Below are 16,415 nucleotides of genomic sequence, written 5' to 3'. Positions count from 1 at the left end.
TTTTGTTTCAATTATCAGATTTCTTCTGAGTATTTTTGGGAGAAGACAACCACCCGTCATTTTTGAAATTTACTATTTTTTTTAGTAGTTATAGGTTTTCCCTACATGTATATCTGTAAACAGTGTGTATACTTGGCACCCAAGGAGGCCAGAAGTGAGTATGAAGTCCCTGGAACTTGAGACACAGATAGTAGTGAGTCACCAGGTGGGTGCTGGGAATTCAAACTCTTTAGGGCCAAGCAATCTCTCCAGCCCCCATTTGCCATCTTAACACAATAAAGACAAAGAAGGTTTTCTGGTAAAATCCTGCTTTCAAAGTATCAGTATGTATAACAGACACCAAAAAGTCTTTCAAAGTTCTAGTTGTAAAATATAGGTTCATGCTAAAAAAACAAAACAAAACAAAACAAAACAAATCACTCTCTGGTAGCACAGAACACAAAGTAGAAAACAACCCCATGATCGCCAACAAAGCACACCAGTTACTGTCACAAGGCCATACTTCCTTCAATACATTCACTATGCAAACACAGGCTTCATTTAACATGATGCTCAGCACTCTCCTGAAATGCCCTTGTTGCATACCAGCTATTTCCTTTACAGCCTGAATATCTTCCTATACCAAAATATAAGTATCTACCCAACTGCACTGTCCTGTGGAGGTGTGCCATAATCACCACAGTAACATGCTCTCTAAAAACCTTTGTCACATGATTTTACACATCTTTGTATGACTTTTGTTGTAAGTAGACTTCCTATATTAAAAAGTATTTCATATTTTGACATATACTTGCTAAATTTCTTCTAAAAAACACTATCGTTTCACACTTCCTACATTGTGCCATTACTGAGAAGCAAATTTAAAAATCACTGCCAGCTGATATAAAATAGTATCTTGTTTTAAAACTTTTTGTTTTGAACATGACTGAATATCCTTTCCATATTTCTTGGCAATCTGCATGTGCTTAAAAATTGCACATATAAGTAATTTCTAGTTTTCTTCTTCTTCTTTTTTTTTTAGTTTTTCGAGACAGGGTTTCTCTGTAGCTTTGGAGCCTGACCTGGCACTAGCTCTTGTAGACCAGGCTGGCCTCAAACTCAGAGATCCGCGCGCGCCTCCCAAGTGCTGGGATTAAAGGCGTGCGCCACCACCGGCTCTAGTTTTCTTTTGGAGGATTTCTCTTTTACTGACTTTTATGAAAACTGTGGACTTTCTAAGGATATTTTCTTTGTTTCAAATATGTGGCAAATTAGTTATGTAGTACCAGACTTTTCTAAGGCAAGCACTATTCTTGCTGTCAGAAGGGCAGAGGTCCAAAGAGGCCAAAGGTCAGAGTGTTTTGGGACTTGTTTTTAGTTTGAGATTATTGTGCTTCTAACTCAAACAAAGGTCCCACCTAGTTGCTAATCAGAGTTCCGCTCTCTCAAGGCTACTGTAAAGAGGTGTGGCTAGTTGACAGACCTCTTGGTCCTGAAACAGGGAAGTAGCTAGTTGGTTCCTACCTAAAAACAAAAGTCTAAGGATCCAACTAGGTTCTTGTACCCTTTATGGAAATTCCACCAATGAAGTGTTTGCCTACAGGGTGTTTAGTCTAGGGCAGCAGTTAAGGACTTGAATGCACCCCATGACTTTCAATTTGTACGCAAATGTAGACCTTTTGTTCTACTCCTAACTTTTGAAATCAGGGATATATTAAGTTGTTAGAAATTAAACAGGGATGAATTTTCAGTACTCACTGAAATTCCCTCCCGATACTGTCTTATGTGTTTCTGCATTTTATTATTTTAGTTCGCAACTTGGTATTCCTTACTGTAATTCACGCCTCCACTCTGGAAGAAAGGTAATCTGTCGAGGCTGGCCCCTGACAATTATAACAATGAGAAGTTCCAGCTAAACATGTTCAAGGCATCTGATTTCCTGTAGAAACACAGAGAAAAAAATATTGATATCTGTGACTGTCACCACACTTCCAACTTCAGTTGAGTAGTTCTGAGGGGCCTATTCCATGGAAATGTATATTTCCTCAGCATTAAATTACTTTTATTCATGCATTAATTAGTTTATATGCATGTGTGTGTGTGTGTGTGTGTGTGTGTGTGTGTGTGTGTGCAGGTGTGTATAGAAGCCAGGGACTGAAATTGTCTTTTATCATTTTCACCTTGTTTTATGAAATATAAAATGATGAATATAAAGCTACACTGACCAGTCTGTAAGTTCCAGACCTGTAGTCAAACCCTCCCTCCCCAGTGGTGGAGTAAGTAACAGAACCAGTGAACCCTTTCTAGACAGCAGAACACCTACCTATATAGTTCTGTATATAAAGTCTCTATTCTCAATACTCAACAGAACACAGAGCATACACAATGAACTGAATATTGCACACAAAGTGCAAGAGGTAAGTAATGGAACTAGCACCACAAGATTCCAGTGTGAACTTATTACAAAGTATGCCTTTGAAAGTTAGCTAAATTAAGCTGTTTGAAGTCACTTTCAGAATGGCAGACACTTTTCAGACAAAAATCAAGGAAAGATGGATGTTTATTTCCTACAAATAAACAGACTAGGAGACAGAAAAGAGAAAAAGAATATTTCAAGTTCTATCAGCTAGATTTCATCCAACAGATATTCTTTCCATGAAAATTCTTAGTGGTTTAAGGAAGCAGAACTTTGAAAGGGTAGTTTGGGATAGGTCACTAGAGAATTTAACGGGAAGTTCTTTGGATTGCCATATCCAATAGAGCACTATTAAGATTCTGTCTTAATGTATGTATTCCAAGGGCAACCATCTCTTCCCTAACTACTGAACCTAAAGAACACCATTACCAAGGCTAGCTATTCTTTACCAAGTTACTCTATCCTTTTCCCCCTTCAAAACATACTAATATTCCATTTATCACGCTCCTAATGAGAACACAAACCCAGTAAGTAGGATGCAGCTGGAGCACACAGAATGATGCCTAGCACAGTCACTAGAAATTAATTAAATGAACTGATCCATATTACCACTCCAAGCTAATAAAAGATCTCAGAAGTCAAGGTTCATTTTAGTCACAGCAAAAGTCAGAAAATGAATATCTAATTTAATATACAACCCTCAAGAAAGGAAAAACACCTGAACCAAACCACCTCAAAATAAAATAAAGCTGCTTAGAAAACCTGACTGCCAAAAATGATGCATAGATACCTCTAGCTTGCAGTAGCAAGCATTACTACAATTAAATTAACACCTGGCTTCCCTGGTAACATAGCAGCTGCCCTGGGCAGATAATACGTAAATCTCCTCAGAGGCACATTATCCTCATTAAAGGAAACAGAGGCGAATCATTTTATTTTTTTTTTTTGTAGGTGAGAAAAAGATACATAGTGCCAAGAAATAAAAATACACAAATGTCAACAATAGAGGAAAACCAAACTGGAATACACACTGATGGGTATGGCTATTTTGATTACAGACACAATTTAAATATTTGGAAAGGATCTCTGCAATAGATAATACAGAAATAATAAAAGGGAAAGAGGGTAGAAAGATCTTCAAGTAATGAACAAAACCCAGGACAGTAAAAAGAAAGAAGGGTACTTAACTGCAGATTACGAAAATTAAATGAGCTGATAGTGCCCTATAGCCACTGTGAACAACTATAAACAATCTCTTTCATTCTGCATACCCAAATAGAAAGAAACTAACCATATGTGGTTAAGTTTAAATGTAACTGATTAAACTTAAATTTAATTATGAGCCAATCTCAAGTCAGAATGACAACATTTAAGATGTACGACGGCTTTAGTGTTAAGATGACATGGACAAGTCCATCAACGCAGTCTTCTGCACAACCTCACTTTACTTTCTCACACAGAAAGAGTCCACAACTGCAAGGCACATACATATACAGGCATTAACATGGGTTTACTTCCAGCCACTAACACAGGTAAAAATCTAAAATTACATCACAATAGCATGTACCTAATATTAATGAAATGTCATAATACTAACCTAAATATTCCACTTGTGAAATCAAGATTTGTGGTTAAACTATACTTTAAAAAACTTGTTTTAAATGAACATTATCTGCAATTAAAAAGTTATGTTGTCACTTACCTAAAACATGGTATAAAATGTCCACTGCCTCAAAATTAAAGAATAGCAAAAATATTTTCCTTAGACACAGTCCTTATTTCTTTATTTGATAATAAAGAATAAGTAAAGACTGACATTGTCAGTCAAAAGGCTACCTGAACATACAATACACCAGGCACTTCTGGTAAAGGAATGACTAAAATTTAACATACTAAATAAGTTCAAGTCATTCATTTCCTACACACTCCCCAGCTAATCAAAGGGCTTTCTGAAGCAAAGGTGATACAAACTCAATTTAAGAAAGCTGACATGCAACGTAGATCCTTTATCACAACAAAATAATCTACTATTATTCAAAAGTTAAGTAGTATTAGCTAACCTAGAGCAGATGTCAACATGGCTAGGCACTTTGCTATTAATCTTATCACTTAACAGATTCTCAGCAAAGTCTCCTTCTGGCACCAGTGTTTTTCCATGAGCAATGCAGAAACTGAGCGAAAGTTTAGCACAAATCTTACAACATGCTGAGGGGTCATCATCAAAGCAGCAGCATAATAAATTTGGAGACTACATACTAGACTAGAACAAAATTGCTATGAGCTTATCAGGAAGTCATAAGAAAATTATAAGACTCAGGGACATTGTGATGACACCTGCCATTAATACCTTAAGAGGCAGAGGCAGGCGGTTCTCTTGTGAGTTCTAGCTCAGCATGGTCTAAAACTAAAAGTTCCAGGCTAGCCAAAGCTAAACAATGAGGCTGTCCCATAGCAAATCAAATTAGACCCTAACAACACTTCTGAAACAACAGATGTTAGAACATCCGAGTTACACAACAAGACAAAGAATGAGCAACACACGACATTCAAAATGTGCCCTATTAAAAACGAAACTTCAAGAACAAAACTGTAAGGAGCTAGTCCCAAAAACATGCCCTGACAAGATAACATTCATCCTTTACAAATGGCTTTGACTTCTCTAGCTTTTTTAAAGGTTTACTGCTAGAAAAGCAAAAAAAAAAAAAAAAAGGGCAAAATTATCTAGACCATTACTTGTGTTTTACTCACAAAAATGGAGTAAAAGCAGAGAGGGTTCTGGGAAAAAGCAGCAAACATTCCAAATAGAAGCCAATCCCTTCTGGTACTAGTTTGGGCATTAGTGAGAAAAGCCGGGAAAGTGGGATAAATTATGTAACCACTTTCCTCTCATTACCCAAAAGAATGCATGCACACGGCCAACAATTACCTGGTGCTCTTAGGTGAGCCTTCACTTTTCAGATATAGTTGTAAAGTAGGATCCAATCTCTGGAGTCCTGAGAGCCATGACTGAAATTTTATTTTTCCTATATCTGGTGAAACATATTGGAAAAAGAATGGATTAGGTCCTTACAGCTTGTATCCACTATAACCAATTTAATATTTCATTTATTATCTTTCAACTTCTCTAGGAGAAGCTCCAGAGATTTCTGTAGAATTCAGCCATTTCTGTATTGTACCATTTGTGCCTTCATTCATTATTTTTATATGATACAAAACAGTCTCAGGTCAGCATATTAAATAGTTACAACTAAGAAAGTCAATGATTCTTGGAAATGTCTTTTAGTTTTCCTTTTCCAATGTTTTCGTCTTATTTTTCTCTAAAATGACTGTCAACAAAAACAAAGCCAAAGAGTGTGCACCATGGCACACACCTTTAATCTCGTGGAGGGGCAGCAGATCTCTGAGAATTCAAGGCCAGCCTGAGGCTAGCCAGGGCTACATAGTCAGACCCTGTCTCAAAAACAAACAAAAATCAATCTAGCAAGCAAGCAAGCAAAACCTACAAGCTCAGACTTCATTAAAAACTGCAAAAGACTCAAATACAAAACTGAATTAAAATTATACTTCAGTATAGAAAATCTTAAACACTGCTACCTCAGGATTATATATTTAGTTTATCTAAAGTTTATGTTAAACTAAGAGAAAAGGCACTGTCAAATAACTGCATGCAATAGTTTATGCTTCTGAAACACTTAAAGGCAAAAAAGGTTCAGTTTAGAATGAACATTAGCCTTGAGTACAACAAATAAACAAACTGTGTCATCTTCTGAGTTCCTACTGACTCTGAGCGTGCAACTGGTCTGTGACAGAACCATTCTTCCTTGGGCAAGTTCAAGGGATCTTCACCTCATTACTCCCGTCCGACACAGTCCTACTACACACAGCGCTCCCCTGACATTCTGTCACTATCCCCACACTTCAGTTAGACAAACTTCCTTATTCAAGTCTACCAGAAAAACAAGACTATGGAATGGGTCTGTGTAGTTATATTCATACAGGAGATACACTGGAAATGTATGCCTACTCCAGTGCATAAAATCTTCATTTGAAGCCTAACAAATCATTCACTCATTGAATAACTATCTGTACATGGTGCTAGACGGAACCCAGAACACTGGGTATGAAGGCAGGTGCTTTAGCAGAGTGCATTATGCTGCATATGGGCTTTATGCAATCATTTGTATAGTGAAAGACAAAAGCCTCTTATCAAATACTAATAAAAACTACATCTTCCTCTAAGTGTATAAAACACTACTTAAACACCAGGCATTGTGTCAAGTTTCATTAGTATCCAGGTTAGAATGTAGTAAATCCTAATCTACCCAGTCATAAAAAGCTTAAACTTAAAAAGAACCTTCCCCTATATTTAGGACAAAATGACAAATAAGTCAGTCCTTGAGAAACAACATATTCAATTAGTAATGATTAGTGCACACTATAGTATACCAGTTTCACAGGAACTGGGACATCAAGCAGGTATGAAATATTCCAGTGAAGCTTCTAACCACCTGAAGTAGCCTGGGTATTTCCTTCCTTCATGTACATGTTTTGTGTCTGCCTTAGCATATTAGGTGAGGAAGTGTCCTCAACCCACTCTTTCTTTTTTTCTTTTTTTAAACAAAGGCAGTCTTGATGAGAAAGTTAAATTTCTCATGAGCAGCAATTAACATTTTCTTGGTCATACTGTATCACAATCATAAATACACACGGTTATCCCTATTGAGCACTGTTCACTTTTTATACCCACGAGCACCAAAATCACAATTTTAAAATGTTAAAGTCTTTCAGGTTTTTGGACAAGAAAATAAACAATAATTTATAAAGCTCATTTCTAGTTCAGATTGGAACACCGCCATCCCTAATGTTTTTAAAAATTCAAATTTTCAATGACATTTGCTTTATTTTAACGAAGAACTCTGAGCATAAATTTCTGAGAAATTTTTCAAAAGGCATCTAATTTTCCAATTCAGCGACGCACAACACGATGGGCTTAACATAACTGCAAGGCTGCAGTGCACACGGTGCTCTACATCGTGCAGGCTCTATAGAAACTGCTCAGCACTCAAAGGTTTACGCTCAAGAAATGCAATTCATTAAATCACACATCAGAGTCTGTAACTGATACATCATCAAGAGACCCAACTGGACTCCTTTTTCAGTTCCTTTATGGCTCATTATTAATCTCGCTTTCCGTGTTCCTTTGACCCCCTCTTCCCCCTCCAGTTTCTGTTTTTGAGACAGAGTATCTATACAATTCATGCTGACTTTTGGGATTCAAGCATGTACTACTACGCATGGCTTCCTTTACTTTTAATTTTCTTTGAGTGATAAGATTTGGCTATAATCAAAAAACAAAACAAAACACAGCAAACTAAAACTGCCCATAAAGTTTACTTTTGGAAGAATAATCTCCAAACTACTTCAATGTAATTCCCAGATACCTGTAACTAATAAGCCACAAAGTAAATACTCAGTGTCCCTCACAAGAAACTCCTGGCACAGAAACACCCTGGCTTTCTGATTTGACAATTTGCATACACATAATGAGATATCCTGGGGATGGAACTAAAGCCTAAATGTGAAATTCATTTGTTTAATGCATACCTTATACACACTAACTGAATGTAATCTTATACAATATTTTAAATAATTTTGTGGATGAAACAAAAGTTCATGTCGATACTGAAGTTTCACATTTCAGATTTCCACAGTAAATGCTCAAACTATAGCCAGAGCACAGCGTTCAAGTTTTCAAATAGGAAGACTTAAGAAGATTGAGTCAGAGGCAATATTCTTGCTTAAAAGTAGACTAAGAGAAAGTAAAGAGGAAGCTCTCTGCACATCTAAAGAGATCATTCCTAAAAGATGAAATACATCAAAAGCAGATAGGACATAACATTGCAAGAAAGAAGGCATGTCCATCATCCAGATATCCATAAGTCCTACACAAACTGAAAGCTGCCATTAACAGTTTAGAGCACTTAGCAAAAACAAGTGATTTTCTTCAGAATCTCATTAGGTATTAAATTAATAAATAAACTGCATATATCCAGCAGCTTCACATTAAGACATGCAATTAACACTGCCTAAGAGTACAAGTGACTCATTCAAGGTTTTAACAAAACAGCCCATAGCACATGGAATTAGTGGTAATAAAGAGGGGACAGTTCCCAGAAGAATGAACTGTTATTTAATAAAGTAAGTAAAAGAAAACAAAACCCTAATAGTACTGTCCCAAAAAAAGAAATAAAACACTAGCTAGTTCAAGGGGATCTGCAAGAAAATGCTGTATTTAGAGACAGGGATAGAGAAGTTCATAAAGCTAGAAAGAAAAAGTTCAATCCAGAGGTGAACCTGGGAAATCAGTATGGAAGGACAAAAAAATCACATGACATTCACTGAAACTGAAATATTCAAGAGACATGCAAAATAATGACCTAACAGCTGCCTTAGCACCCATGACTTTCCACCTAAAGTTTACATTAAATCTTTTTGTTGTCCGGATACCCGAATCTTTTCTTCTCACTATACTGAGTTTGACTTTAAGCCAGGCACCACACTCACTTCCAAGAACCTGCCTCTATCAGTTAATACTGATACTCCAAATGGTCAGCATTTGTCAGAAAAACCATCCCACATGGCACAATAACCCCATCCCCACCCTCCTCAAAATACACATTTGTACCCCTCTTGCCAACTGGCTCAAGGCCACCCCCACTATCATCACCACTAGTCCAGGTGTTTTTTCAAGCTTTCACTTCCCACACATTCTCACCTCCTACAGACTTGCCCACATGAACAGGAATACCATGAGGCTCTGACCCAAACAAATTCAATATGCATCCCATTGGCTCCACTGTTTGTTCAAGGCTGTGTAACAAGATACAGGTTGCAGGCTAGTCCTTCATATAAAAATGCATACCGTTGGCCACCCCTAAAAAGCAACACAAAGGCAGAGCAGGATGGACACGGAGGTTATACTATCCTTGAAATTCAGAATCAAGCTACCCGCCCCCCCCCGGCTTCTCCCTCTCCCCTTTTCCAAGCTACTCTTATGTCCTGAACTTAATGAATCCTTTGAGAGAATCATAATAGATCATTCCAGAGTAAGGGCTTTAGGAAAAACCAGAGAAATTACAATGTCTCCACTATCTCTAGGAACAAAATGGTAGTGTTGTTTCCCTAATACTGTTAATATAAAAACAAGTTAATATCTAACCATGAATCCATTAACTTTAAAATTAAAAAACTGCTGTGTGTAATGGGGTCCACCTTTAATTCCAGCACCAGGGAGGCAGAGGCAGGTGGATCAATGTGAATTTGAGACCAGTCTGGTCTACATAATAAGTTCCAGAACAGCTAGGGCTATGCACAGAAACCCTGTCTCAAAACCCCAAATGAATAGAAGATGGAGAGACGGCAAGTGGCTGTTCTTCCAAAGAACTAAGATTCAATTCCCAGCACCCACACGGTAGCTCACATCTGTCAATAATTCGAGTTCTGAGGCTTTTGACACCCTCACACAGATATACTTGCAGACAAAACACCAATAAACATAAAAGAACCTATAATTGCTTCTTCTGTCTTTCCCAAAACATCCCTTAGAAAAAGCATAACAAGGACTTTAGTTATTGTTCTGAGTTTTAAACGACAACAATGTACTTTCCAAAAAATTCAATTTTCTTTTGAGCCAAACACACACACTTCAACAGCACACTGATTGGTTTTGTTTGAAGTACCTGGCATGTTACAGATGTGTTACAATTACTTAAAAGAACAAATGAAGAAAAGACATCTATTCACACATTCATTTTGTAATCATCACTACTGCTGACTATGAACCTACCACCAGAGTCAATTACTTCACTGAATACCAGGGAGAAGCAAAATCAGTTATGAACCCAGTCCTCAAATATGACTCCTGACCTGTCTAGTCAAAGACTATCAGATTTCTCACGAATGCCTGGGTATTCTATTTAGAAAAAAAAAAAACCCACCATAATACAGTAAGATTTGGTGATAAATTTCAAAGGACTCCCAATGTTAAGAAATCCAGACTCAATATGGCAAATAAAATACGGAAATGGGTAAATTTCTAAAATTTGTTGGTTTTATAATGAGAGCTTGAGAGATGATCAGTGTGGTGGTTTGAATGCAACTGGTCCCCCTATCTTATAGGATTTTTTTAAAATGATACAAGGTTTCAAGTGATTAGGTATCCTAAAAAGCTTAAAATCCATTAAAGCCAGTGAATTTTTCACTCTACTGCTCTAAAAGCAATCAATTAAAAAGGTTTCAATGACTATGGAAGAAAGTTTCTGATCTGTGCATAGAACAGCAATAAACAAATGAAAGAAGGCCACCAATTGACAAAGGTCATTTTTCTCATATTTCTGTAGCATTGAGAATGAACACAGGTCCCAGGTTTTTCCACGCATGCTAAGCAAGGGGCCTAAAACTGACTGATCTGTGTCCAGCTTGGGCGGTGGTGCACGCCTTTAATCTCAGCACTTGGGAGCCAGAGATAGGTGGATCTCTGTGAGTTCGAGGCCAGCCTGGTCTAGAAGTGCTAGTTCCAGGACAGGCTCCAAAACTACAAAGAAACCCTGACTTAAAAAAACCAAAAACCAACCAACCAAAACAAAACAGCCAAACATACAAAAAAAAAAAAAAAAAAAAAAAAACTCCCACCCCCTCAAAAAAAAGAAAAGAAAACATAGAAGTCACTAAAGTGAAGGCAATGCCTCTATAAGATTATGAGTTAAGTATCAAGTGTCAGGGTTAGCAGCAACCTTGGAAATTTTTTGTATGACTCTTTGTGAAAGCACGGCAGAAGTCTGCACAAAAAGCTGAGAAGAGGCACTAAGTTTATGGAGCAATCAGAATAAATAATAGAAATAACAAATATAAGTAATCAATAAGTAACAATCCCAAGCACTTACATTAAGCAGCAACTCATCTTTTGTTTTAAGAGGAAAATTCTTGTTTTCCTTTTCAACCTGTACATCTTCCTCTCCATCCGAGAGCACTGGAGGAAGTGATACACAGGAAGAAGATGAAGATGAGGATGAAGAAGAGGAGCTTGAACTATCCGAATCCGTTTCACTGTAGAGGCAGAGTTGAAAACCTGGTCAGGTACCATCATAATTAAAATCTTGTTTCAAGTAGGAAACAATTTACTTCCTCTTGCTTGTCTAATTCAAAAGCTAACATTTCAAAATGACTTTGTTGTTGTTGTTTGAGACAGGGTTTCTCTTTGTAGCTCCGGCTGTCTTAGAACTCAATCGGTAGACCAGGCTGATCTTGAACCAGAGATCCTCCTGCCAGTCTCCCTGGCATTAAGGGTGTGCCTCTACACTGGGTTCATTCTGTCCATGTTAAAATCCAGTGGGATGAAGAACAGTTGTGGGGAGAGGCCATTTTTGACATTGGATATATACTATTACAGACATATGGACCCTCTCTGGGCTAAGAGTGTTACGTGTTATAAATCTCTATGACTGCAATTATGCACGTGGCAATCAGTGACTAATGGTAATTCTACGTAAAGCACCTGTCTGAGACCACTTAATTCAATTGAGTTTATTTTCAATCATCACTTTGGGATTCTTCAAAGTTGCCATGGTGACCATTAACTCTAAAAACTTCTTTGGTTCTAGAAGATTCAAGAAACTAGTAAAACCTCCCCTTCCCTAAGGTTGTAAGAGCAGCGAACTGCTGGGTAGAGATTTCTAGAGCTGCTGCCACAGCAAGAAGCTCCAGGGACACAGTTTGTCACCGAGGTGGCATGGGATTTTCCATGAGACAGCTGCCTTTGCTCCTATAAATACAATGTCTCACTACACTAGACTTGGGAGGAACTGTTTCTTGTGGGCTTGTTACTGGTGTACTACCTGAGATCAAGACACGTCTGCTTGGGGGCTGGAGAGATGGCTCAGTGGTTAAGAGCATTGCCTGCTCTTCCAAAGGTCCTGAGTTCAATTCCCAGCAACCACATGATGGCTCACAACCATCTGTAATGAGGTCTGGTGCCCTCTTCTGGCCTGCAGACACACACACAGACAGAATATTGTATAAATAAATAAATATATAATAAAAAAGACACGTCTGCTCCTGTCTCCTCGGAAAAACTTGAAATCAATGATCTAGTAAAAAATATTATTTACGCTGGAACTTAATCCCAGCAGAGGCAGGCGAATCTCTGAGTTTGAGGTCAGCCTGGTCTACAAAGAGTATTCCAGGACAGCCAAGAATACACAGAGAAACCCTGACTAAAAAAACAAAAACAAAACAGTAAACAAACAAACCATTATCTACCTAGCACACAGGAAAAGAGTTGCATTTTTTTCAATTTCTTTTTTCATTTCTTCAAACATTTGAACCCTCTGCCACAAAAGATCAGAAACCATTTCCCAGCACTAAGCTCTGCTATGCTTCTCTTTCAGTCTGGCTCCTGATCAGCCTCTTGTTATCAGTCTCCCAGCAGCTCAGGCTCTCATTACAAGATGACCACCATCTTAGATCTTCGACTGTCCCAAGCTCTTCATACCCAGTTCAGCTCCCTCCTCAACTTTTAGCACCTCTCCCTCAACTGGAAACTGTGGAATGTGGGGGCCAGCCATGATAATCTAAATCTGGGCAGGTCACCCAAAGGAAGTTCTTTACTTCCAACCATTATCACCTGGGACTGGCCATGGATGAACTGAAATGGAGTCTGGGGTCTCAATAGTTTACCCTGAGACAAGGCCTGGCTGCAGGTGGAACCGCAGGCCAAGACTGCCCAACCCCCAACCAAGAGCAGACCATTCAAAGAAAATGCCTGACGTTCCAAGAGCTGTAGACAGACACCTGCCAGCACACCTCAACAGGGCACCCCTAGGCAAATGTCAGCCAATCAGGGGTCCTACACCTCAGAGACCCCTAACCCCCACCTCTATTACTATAAAAACCCTATTTTAATTGAGCTCGGGGCTCTCCTGTTATTCCAATATTTTGGACCTGATTAAAATAAAAGCTCTTCGCTTTTACACATGGGGCTCGGTCTCCTTGTTGGCTTTTGTGGGGACCCCACGGATTTGGGCATAACAGAAACCACTCTCCCTGGTCTCAGTCAGTGGTTTTTCTAAAAATGCCACATCTCCCCATCATGTGCCTATCTTGTCCACCTCTCAGAACCCCCTCGCCCTGTGGTCAAGGTATTTGGAAAACATTCTATATTTTGGCTCTTCTTCCATCAAGAAGAGCACAGAGAGTAAATTTCTCTGGAAAGCATAGAGCTCCAAATACCAAGAAACTTTGTGAGCAAATTTTAACATTATCAAGCAGCTATGAGAGGAGCAAGGTGGTGGGCGCGTGTACAATCCTGCACTTGGGACCAAGGAGAGGCAGAAGTTCACCATCATCCTCGCAGGCTACAGTGTGAGACCAGTCAGGCCTCCATGAGACCTTTTCCGGAAGATAAGTCAACTTTGAAACATACAGCAATCCTTTTCCTGTCTGCCAACTCTTAAGATTTGAAAAAAGTGGACTCGATGAAAAAAACAAAGTGGCAATTCCAAACTGAAACAAAATTCATGTCGTAACTCTGAAGTACATGCTAAGCTGGATGTTATGAGAACAATCTACAAACACCGGGTTTTCTATACGGAGAACAGGTTACTCCTTCTACTTGTGCCTTTGCGTACTGTCAAGTCGGGGAGGGACGTGGGAAGGCGATGCTGCCAGCCGGGGTACCGGATCCCGGAGCGCACGTGCGCACCCAGCATCAGCAGCGCCGCCCCGCAGAGCGCGCGCGCCGACCACGACCTAGGCCCCTGGCCCCCCACCCCCCGTCCCGGCAGCCCCGGGGCGCGCGTGCACTCGACCTGTCCGAATCCGAGTCCGAATCCGATGAATCCGAGGCCTGCAGGGCTGGCGGCGGCTCCGCGGGGTCCGGGCCGGTGACGCAGGCCTCGCTTAGGGGCGACCGGTCGAGCTGCGGCGGGTTTCCGTCGGCGTCGGCGCTCGGGACTGGCGGCTGCTCCCCTGCCGGCGGGGCCTGCTCCGCTTGCTCGGCTTCCCGGGGCTCCTCAGGTGCCGCCGGTGCCGCGGGCCCCTGGCCGGAGCTGCCGAACTTGAGCGTCTGCAGCTGCGCGGCGGCCTCCACCACCTCCATGGCGCCGCGCGGGCCTCCTCGGCGGACGCGCTCGCCTCCTCGGCGGGGGCTGCGGCGGCGGCAACGGCAGCGGCGACACCAAAACTCGCGCGTCTCTCAGGTAACAGCACGCGGAGGGGATGGACACGCCCCCGGCGCAAGCGCGGGACTTCCGGAAGTCGGGTGACGTCACGCGGTGAGGGGCGGGTTCCGGGAGCTGGAGGGTTGTAAGTACTTAGACAGCTTGGCTTCCGCGCGGTCCTAAGTCCGCCGGTTTCCAGCTCTGCTGCTCATGAGCTCGCGCTAAAGCTTGGATTTCCAGGCATAGGTATGAACCAAGGATTATAGCACTAGTTTCTGTACATAACAATCTTCGCCAGAGAGTCTTGAAAAGTCACTCTTAGTGAGTTCTTGAAAGTTAAATGAACATGAAAACCACTTTACATTCTCACCATAAAAGAAAGAAAAATTACTATTTTCCTCTAAAAGGACACAGCAGCAGTGAAGGTATTTTTCTGTTTATGTTATGGTAATGTCTTTATCATACTGGATGCCGCTTCAAAGAAAGGGTAGGATGTAGCGTTCAAACCTGGTGTCCTCTAGACAGATAGGCACTAGAAGCAGGAGGATCTTCAATCTGATGCGTTAATAATAATATTGTAACAATTTACTAGGCATGCATATTATGAAAGACTATATAAAAGTTTATATATTATTTACAGGCAATTTCTTGGGGAGTTCCATAGTAGACTCTCAGTTAAATTAAAGGAAGATGTAACCCAGGCGTCCCTACAATTCAGTAGAAAATTTAAAAACAGAGGGAAATCTCTAGGAGATAATTGAGGTACGGCATTGAAGATTCAAGAGCACAACAATGGGAAGTCATGATTGGTGGGCTGTGTTCCTACCATTTTCTTCTTAAAATATACAACCTGTTGTAACTAAATCTCAGTTTTCTTATCTGTAAAATGCAGACAAAAATACTATCTCATTTAGTCTATGGAACATTAAATATGGTTGTATGGAAAAGAATGACTTGTCTAACATGCATTCAGTGTGCAGAAATTCCTTCAAGGTTCATCAAAACATAACTTTATGAATAAGATGTATCATTGATAATGATTAATATTGAAGATATATACAGCTGAATTTTAGAAGGAAAATTTTACTCAGAATAATCCTCTAGACAGAAAAAAAATGTCATATTTTTTCAGAAATTAGATATTGGCAGTCTAAACTAGGGTTTAAGTTAATAAGGTAGAGTAAATGGCAATTCAAAATATTAATACTGTAACAAGGTGCTGTAAAATCTGTGACTTAGGAAAGAACAAAGAAGTTGGTAAGTTGATATCGTCAGCCTAGCAGTGGTGGTGCATGCCTTTAATCCCAGCACTCGGGAGGTAGAGGCGGGCGGATCTCTGTGAGTTCGAGACCAGCCTGGTCTACAAGAGCTAGTTCCAGGACAGGCTCCAAAGCTACACAGAAACCATGTCTTGGAAAAAAACAAACAAGCAAAGTTGGCATTGTTTAAAAAACTGGAGAGGTTGGAAAAGGCTAATGAGTGTGTGAACCTGAATCTGAGGAAAAACAGCAAAGCCAACTGAGAAAGACAGAAGAATGTAAACATAGGAGACTGCCATTCACTAGAGAGGTTAGGACGGTTCCAGAACTCATCTGTGCGATCCAGGCTTGTTTCCTTAGCATCGGTGAGCAATGCACACTCTGTAACCTGTGTGTGCACGAAGATGGAGGACACAAGATGATGAATTCATGGTTCAGTTGGAAAGATAAGTGGCAAAGCAAGATACTCATACATGTAGTAGAGGAAGGGACTGTAGAAGCGCATACTGTGGCAGAGAGATGCAGAGATGGGGAAACTGAGACTAG

General features: G+C 40.0%; 1 protein-coding gene across 1 annotated transcript in view; it reads right to left on the bottom strand.

The window, feature by feature from the left end:
* The window catches only part of Naf1 (nuclear assembly factor 1 ribonucleoprotein), a 32,157-nt gene extending 17,517 nt beyond the window's left edge, over positions 1-14,640 (bottom strand). The window contains exons 1-2 of the mRNA XM_075986898.1: positions 14,260-14,640; positions 11,338-11,500 (exon numbers count right to left, since the gene is read on the bottom strand). Of these exons, the coding sequence (XP_075843013.1) occupies positions 11,338-11,500; positions 14,260-14,549 (453 nt within the window). The 5' untranslated portion in view covers positions 14,550-14,640. The remainder of the gene's footprint in view (positions 1-11,337; positions 11,501-14,259) is intronic.
* Positions 14,641-16,415: the final 1,775 nt, after the last annotated feature.

This window comes from Microtus pennsylvanicus, chromosome 9 (assembly GCF_037038515.1).
Source record: "Microtus pennsylvanicus isolate mMicPen1 chromosome 9, mMicPen1.hap1, whole genome shotgun sequence".
In the NCBI taxonomy this organism is placed as follows: Eukaryota; Metazoa; Chordata; class Mammalia; order Rodentia; family Cricetidae; genus Microtus; species Microtus pennsylvanicus.
Note: the sequence above shows the minus strand (reverse complement) of the source record. Positions and strands in the feature narration are given on the sequence as shown.